This window comes from Centroberyx affinis, unplaced genomic scaffold (genome assembly GCF_046629955.1).
Source record: "Centroberyx affinis isolate AG114_WGS23_722 - 3 ecotype Tasmania unplaced genomic scaffold, CSIRO-AGI_Caff_v1 ptg001135l_1, whole genome shotgun sequence".
Taxonomy (NCBI): Eukaryota; Metazoa; Chordata; class Actinopteri; order Beryciformes; family Berycidae; genus Centroberyx; species Centroberyx affinis.
The window spans coordinates 118-7,991 of record NW_027279672.1 but is presented as its reverse complement, the minus strand read 5'-3'; the positions used below and the strand labels follow the sequence as shown (position 1 = coordinate 7,991).

The window sequence follows — 7,874 nt, the reverse complement described above, 5'->3', positions numbered from 1 at the left end:
AATCTAATTCACCATCAAAATTTTGACTTCGTATATTGACTAAATTTCCGGGGGCAAAGATGACTGGCAAGATATTATTTGGTCAATGTGATAAATTATTAGCTGTAGATCAGCAAACTATCAGCTTAGAGGAAACTGTAGACCTGAATGCTCCCCTGAAGTGATTTCTTTTTTAAATGTGGCTTCCAGTTCTAGCCAAAGCAAAAAGTACAAGATGTGCTTCAACGGTGTGAAAACATAGAACTGTAGTGGCGCTCTTTAACAAAGTAGTCACAGAAAAAAGGGAGTTCTAAGGCATTCACAAAAAAAGTTTAAAAGTCTTTGTTAAATGGCCTAGAACATGTTAGAAGCTGCTGCAACCTACGCACTGCAGCTTCAAACAGCATTCATCAGCAGTGGTAGCGAGCAACAGAGACACAATTGAAAAGACACTTAATCAGTTGATCAATGAGCTAATTGTTAATCAAGAAGAATGCAGAGAAGAGCTAATAAGTATACTTCATAAGGGTAAAAACAAAGAAACACCCACACATGGTTTAAACAATGGGTCAGCTGACCAATGAGTCAGTTGTCAGTCTGGAAGAGTCTAGGAATAGGATATAAGGATTTCTAGCGACTTATGTCTTGTCACCTTGCCATACCCGGTTGAGGCCCATGCTCCTATCCTCTCCTCACCTCTCTTTTCTTGTTTCCATCGATCCACCCTATAAGCCATGAGTCACCCAGTAACATCGTCTTACTGACGGATGGCTATCACCGATCAATGCAAACAGCTTCAGGCAGTAAACGACAGACTGAGAGAAAGCACAAAAAAAAAACGGGTGTCAAAACAGACGGTGTCCCTGTGTCATCCTCTACTGTTGTAATCACGGATTTCAATTTCCTTTCGCTCTCCTACTCGGCCCCTCCCCTACCTCACTGCTATTTATATCGACAGGTGACCCACGACCGGTTGGAGCGAGGGACGAGAGGAGAACGAATGGAGAGGGACCAGAGGGAAAGAGGATGAGAGAGAGAGGAGGCAGGACCCGAGAGGTAACACATGCACGACGGTTCTCTGCCGGCTTTTGATTTGGAAAGAATAAAGGGGACTTCGCTTAAAGGAGCCCAAAGGCATTTGAACTTCATTCCCCCTTTTGCCCTGTAGTGGGCTCCCTCTCTTTGTCTCAGCACAAGCAGACCATGGCTGCACTGTGAATACAGAAATCACTCCTCTTACATCCCTTCCTCCCTACACCCTTCTGCTAGTGACTTCTCACCTAGTAACAGCAACTACAGCCTGTTGCCATGGAGAAGACCTACTCGCTAACCGCCCACTACGACGAGTTCCAGGAAGTAAAATACGGCGGGCGCTACAGCAGCGACGTCCTCAGCAACGGCATGACCCTCCACCTGGGCGGCAGCCTGGACCGCCACGTGGGGCGCGGCCGGGGCGGGGGCGGGTCGGGCGGGAAAAACCGAGATCTGAGCGGCGTCGGCAACAGCGGCGGGCTTCCCCGCTGGAGCCGGAGGGAGATCTGCCTCCTGTCGGCGCTGGTGTTCGCGGCGGGGATGTGCGTCATCCTGGGCAGCATGCTGGCGCTCAAGTACATTTCCCTGGAGGCCCAGCAGGACCCGCACTGCCGGCAGGACTGCCAGCGCAAGCGCTCCCTCCTGCGGGCGGCGCGCTTCGTCCAGGCCAACATCGACCCGACCATCCAGCCCTGCCAGGACTTCTACTCCTTCGCCTGCGGGGGGTGGCTGAGGCGTCACGGCATCCCGGAGGACAAGCTCAGCTACGGCATCATCACCGCCATCGGGGAGCACAACGAGGAGAAGCTGCGGCGCCTCCTGCTGGAGCCCATACGGAGGCGCGGGCGCGACTCGGCCGAACGCAAGGTGAAGGAGTTCTACCGGTCCTGCGTCAACATCCAGGAGATCGACAAGCTGGGCTCCGACCCCATGACCGAGGTGATCGACGGCTGCGGGGGCTGGGACCTGGTGGGGGCGCCTCCCGGAGGTGCTGGCTGGGAGACGGAGGGCGCCCCCCAGAGGCCGGACTTCAACGAGCTGCTGTACAGGACCCAGGGGGTGTACAGCACCGCCGTGTTCTTCTCCCTCACCGTCAACGTGGACGACAAGAACTCCTCCAGGAACGCTATCAGGGTGAGAACGAGCGGGGGTGTGTTGGGGGCGGGGAGACTGTGGAGTGGAAGTTTGTGAATGTATGTGTTTAAATATTAGGTATTTAGTGTTTCCCCAAGGATTTTATTCTTGGTAGGGTGGAAAAGCCTCTGAAACTGCATTCAGACCATCATGGGACACTAAAACTCTCCATTGAAAGTCATACTAATGAAATTCTGTTAGGTGGGTTAGCAGCTCCTTCAGACAGAGTGAGGCAGGTTTCACTGCAGCTTTTACAGACTGTTGAGGAAAATCCTCCCTAACTGGTCAGGAAGGAACCTCCATCATATCAATGACCAGTATCAGTCCGATATACAGTATCAGCAAACAATATGTCGATCTACCCTAGTGTGGACATTATGTATTCACTGTATTCTCACGTCTAACATATGTTTGATAGTCGTTGTTTGAAATATTGGCTGTATTACATGTGTTACATTGTGTGTGCCATTTGTTATTGCACATATTAACAAATCCTTCGAATGTGCATCTGTTGACCATATGTCTACCAGCCCACTGCTCTTAACAATGTGTTTACATGCCAGAAAAGATTTGATTATGCGATTTTGAATCTGTGTGTGTGTGTGTGTGTGTGTGTGTGTGTGTGTGTGTGCAGATCGATCAGGAGGGGCTCACTCTACCTGAAAGAAGCCTATACCTGGGTCAGGATGAGGACAGTGTTAAGGTAAATGCTTCTTTCCCTCCGTCTTTAACTCGCCCTCCTCCTCCCGCCTTCGTTCTCTCCCTTCATCCCTCTCTCCTTCATTCCTTTCTTCACGCCTTCCTTCTGTCCATTCTACCCTCCCTCCCTCCTTCCTTCCTTCTCTGCTCCCCTCCGTCCCATCTGTGCCTCTATCAACTCGTCTCTCCATCCATCCACCTGTTTTCCTGTTGTCACCCACTGTGCTTTTGTTATCCTGTCCACTTTGCCACATGTCACCCCGCCGCCGGCCGGCACTAATGGTGCCGCGGCCTCCTCCTGTCCATTACTGATGATGTAATCGTGACCCTCTCGGTGCACAGATCTTGGCGGCCTACAAGGCCCTGATGGAGCGCTTGCTGAGCATGCTGGGAGCTCACAACGCCACGCAGAAGTCCAAGGAGATTCTACAGCTGGAGACCCGCCTGGCCAATGTGAGTGGATGACATCTGTGTGTGTGTGTGTGTGTGTGTGTGTGGGTGTGTGTGGGTGTGTGTGTGTGTTGCATTCAGTAACATCCCCTCCATCCTCTATCCAGATCACTGTGTCAGAGTATGATGACCAAAGAAAGGACATCAGCACCATGTACAACCGCATCACCCTCAGACAACTACAGCGCATTGCTCCCAATGTGAGTACTGTACACACACACACACACACACACACACACACACACACACACACACACACACACAGGGCACATATACATACACGTCATTCACAGGCTTCAGTCAAGGCAACTTCATTTCTATTGCCACTGCGTGCTGTGTGTACTGTCATTTCGATTGTCATGATGTGCATTTGCAAGTGTGTCTGTGTGTGTGCCTGCGTGTGTGTGTGTGTGTGTGTGTGTGTGTGTGTGTGTGTGTGTGTGTGCGCGTGTGAATGTATTCTCGGTAGAAGCAGACGTGATGGATTAAGATTTGAACTCCAGCCGAGCATTTTAAGGAGTGTGACGAGTGTGTGAGCGCACCGAGGGAGAGAGGGTGGGTGGGGGGTGGTTCCGTGACTGGCGAAGCGCTCTACACACACACACACACACACACACAGTCAGTCACACACACACACACACACACATACACACACACATACACAGACAGAGAGGCCTCCGTGGCTCAGAGAAGCTGTCCGCCCTGCGGGGGTAGACAGGGGGGAGATTGAGGGAGGGAATGAGAGAGGGAGGTGGAGAGAAAACGAGAATTGAGAAGGAGAAAATGAGGGGACACGGGGGGACGGGAGGAGGGGGGGTGGGGTGCGGTGCGGGGGGGGGGTGAAGGACGGAGGGGAGAGAGAGAGAGAGAGGGAGTGACGGGGAGACAGGAGGTATAGAGGAGGAGGAGAAGAAGGGAGAAAAGAAGAAAAGGAGGAGGCACTTTGTAGAGCAGCGGCAGGAAAAACGATGGAGAATCCTCGAGATATTTCACGGTCGAGGGAGGGATGGATGGAGGAAGGAAGGAAGGGAGGAGAGATGGAAACTGGGCACGGACCGAGAGAGAGGCTATAAAGAGTCTCCGCTTTTAGTTTTCCATCCAAGAAAACGAGAAACGTCTGAACGTGAGCGTGAATAGAATAGAGTGAAAGAGAGAGAGGGAAAGAGGGACAGACAGTGAGAGAAAAGTTGCCAAATGGCACCGGACATGTCGCTGCAATTCATTTGCATTTCCTCGCAGCTCGAGTCTGAGCTCGGCCCGGGAGAAACCTTGGGAGGAAATCTGGGCCACATACCGTGCAGCGAGAGGCGGCTGCTCAAATGATGCAATGTCCTCCCTCCTTGAGTATATGCAAAACAAATATATGTGAAATATAGAAGCTAGAGTTTGATTTCATTGTTGAAATCTACTTAAAGTCACAAGGAAACAGCATTTCAAGGGTGTATTGGTTTCATAATTCAACATATATCAACTGGGTTATATGATGGGGTGGGATATACACTACCAGTCAAACGTTTGGGCATACGCATTTTTCCACATTTTAGAATAATAGTACAGACATCAACACTATGAAATAACACTAATGGAATTGTGCAGTGACCAGAAAAGTGTTAAACAAATCAGAACTATCTTATATTTTAGATTCTTTAAAGTAGCCGCCCTTTGCCTTGATGGAAAGACAAAGGCTTTGGAAAGAAATTCATACATAGGCATCAACTTCACTATTTATATTTGTCTAAGAAACACATTTGGCTTTAGATCAAAATGGCTTTAAGAGAATGAAAAACATAGTACATTCAATCAGGTGGGTCCAAATTTTTGACTGGTAGTGTATGTGATGGGATTATTGGTTGAATTTCTATGTACACCTAGGGATACCATAAAGAAACCACTAAAAAAGAAAATACAGTTTTCCAGGAAGATTTTTGCTATACATTTGTTGGTATTTATTGTTAAATAGCTGCACATTATGATATGGAGAATTAGTCAGCAAGTCATTTTTCATGTCAGTGTGAACGTCTCAGAATGAAATGACCAAAATGTCTCCAAAGTGAACCGATCCATGTCCAAATCCATCATCTGCCACAGACCAGCACTTGCACTGTAGCGGCAAACGGTAGGGTTAAATGCGAAATCAAACTTTTGAATGTCTGTTTTTCCCATATATACTCTATATGTTTTTGTATATGCTCAAGTTGGAAGCGACCATATTAGAACTCATCTCTGACCGGCCGCCTCTCGCTGCACAGTATGTGGTCAAGATTTCCTCCAAGGTTTTCCAAATGAATCGTGTTCAGACTGGAGATGCCAAGTAAATGCAAATGAACTGCAGTGGAATCTCGAGGCTGTTCGGGATAGGCTGCACGCAGACAGATACGAGGCAGAGGGAGAGGTTGTTTTTTTTTCTGTTTTTTTTTTTTTCTTTGAGAAAGTAAACCGCATGACTCTTCTGAAAACCAAAACATTATCATTCCCTCCCCATAGCTTCACTGGAAACGCTTGCTGGACAGAATCTTCCACGACAACTTCTCAGAAGACGAGGAGATAGTAGTGCTGGCCACCGACTACATACAGAAAGTGTCCGATATCATCAAGACGACTTCGAAGAGGTAAATGGAAGAGGGATGGGGCGGGGGGGGGTGAGCGGAGGGCACTGAGGTGTATGGAAAATCAATGAAATGAGACTCATGCATTCGTGAGTTCGTACTTTTTGAGCGTGTGTAAGCGCTTTTGTTTGAGTTGTTTAGTGCGTGTGCGTGTGTGTGTGTGTGTGCGTGTGTGTGTGGTGTCTTTGGTTTCGGGCTGTCACTACAGTTTGGGTAACAATGCAGTGTCAAGGGGTCTATGGATTTGTTTTTGAGAGCTGCTGTGCATGTATTTGGGTGCATTTGTGTGTGTGTGTGTGTGTGTGTGTGTGTGTGTGTGTCGGAGGTAAGTCACTGCCGGGTGAACTTCCAGCGCTACTGCAGCTGATTATTATTGATCCACACCCGCATCTCCCCCCCACACACACACACACACACACACATTCTCTCTTCTTCTTGACAGACTCCAGAGGTGGCTGTAGAGGGCTGCTTCATGTCAGGATGTGTTAGAGGCACTGACAGCTCGCCAATAGTCACCGTGCTCTACACACCAACACACAACACCGCTCAACATTTCAATACACACGCTGCCTGGCTGTATGGCTGTATGACAGGCTGCTGGACCGGTTGATCTGTGACCGGCTGCGGGTCTGGCTCTATACCAGCGTAACCCGTTCAGGCTTTTTGGTAATTTCATGACTTACCAGCTCATGATGTTGTGGCTACGTTCTGCAGTGGTAATTTTATTACCTCCACTCCCCATTTCACACTTGCCAACTCACCATACTGTACTTACATGCTCTGATAGTCATAAGGACAGGTTAAGGGCTTCCCATAGACAACCAGTGTGTTACTGAGTAATTATATGTAATAAGACAAACTGCATCAAATCCATCGTATCAGAGGTGGACGCCACTGACTGGCTCATATCTGATTTTTAATAAAAGGTCATATTGATTGCTATGTGTAGCATTTTTAAATATCAATATCTTGTTGTCAGATTAATTGTGAGGCTGGCATAATTACAGTAAACCAGTGGGACCATGGTGGAGATGATAAAGGGGAGACTCTGCTCTGTTTCCACCTCAGTCGCTTTGTTCGATGAACGTAAAAATAAAATACAAGACATTTTAAATTGTTTCCTAACATAAATTTCAGTTTCACCAATCCCAATATGACATTTACATGCTATGCTATTACTAATAATTCTAAAGTTAAACATCAGCAGTATCATAAACAACAATACTCTTACATCACATAAATCACATACATTACGACCAGTGTTGCCAACTTGGCGACTTTGTCGCTAGACTTAGTGACTTTTCAGACCTCCTGGTGACTTTATTTCTCGAAAGAGACTAGCAACAAATCTGGCGACTTTTTCTGACCATGGGAAGCAATGTTAATGTGTTGAATCCCAAAGCATTTGGCAATAAATTGGTATGGCTGATGCCGGTTTGCTCTACTTGCTTGTCTAATCCAGAGAGGTCTGATGATCACAGAGTTTCCCACACACAGCATATCCCTCCTCCCTCTGCTGAGAGCAGGGACTGTAGGATAGGGTCCACTTGTAATTGCTACCGGCGTACACCGAAACTGGCCCGGGTGGGCGGAGTCAGCACTTAATATTAAAACGGGCTACGCCGTGGCATGCATAACAAGTGCAGCCTTATAGTGTATATTGATATGCAAATTATCATGTGACGTCATCTGGCGACTTTCTACACTTTCAACACTGATTACAACAACTGGCCACATTGACTGTGAGCTGCCATGTGCGTTCTATACAGGAGCCTTGTAGCGCTCCTAACTGGAGTGCTAACATATAACTAGCTGCCTCAACTCGTATAAATTTCACACAAACATTCAAGTAACCTGCTTAGCTAGACTCACACATGTTTACACACAAATAATATTATTCAATTCTGGTTATATGAAGCATAATTTAGTACTTCATACCTGAAAAGAGGAGAAGAAATGACCAATAAATGAACA

General features: G+C 47.6%; 1 protein-coding gene across 1 annotated transcript; it reads left to right on the top strand.

Moving 5' to 3' along the window:
* Positions 1 to 1,284: 1,284 nt before the first annotated feature.
* LOC139648004 (endothelin-converting enzyme-like 1) lies at positions 1,285 to 5,903 on the top strand (the record flags this gene model as incomplete). The annotated part of the gene is made up of 5 exons (XM_071524025.1): positions 1,285 to 2,145; positions 2,780 to 2,848; positions 3,187 to 3,297; positions 3,402 to 3,494; positions 5,779 to 5,903. Coding segments are annotated over exons 1-5 (1,256 nt in total), but the record flags the coding sequence as incomplete, so codon positions are not given.
* Between the last annotated feature and the right edge of the window lie 1,971 nt (positions 5,904 to 7,874).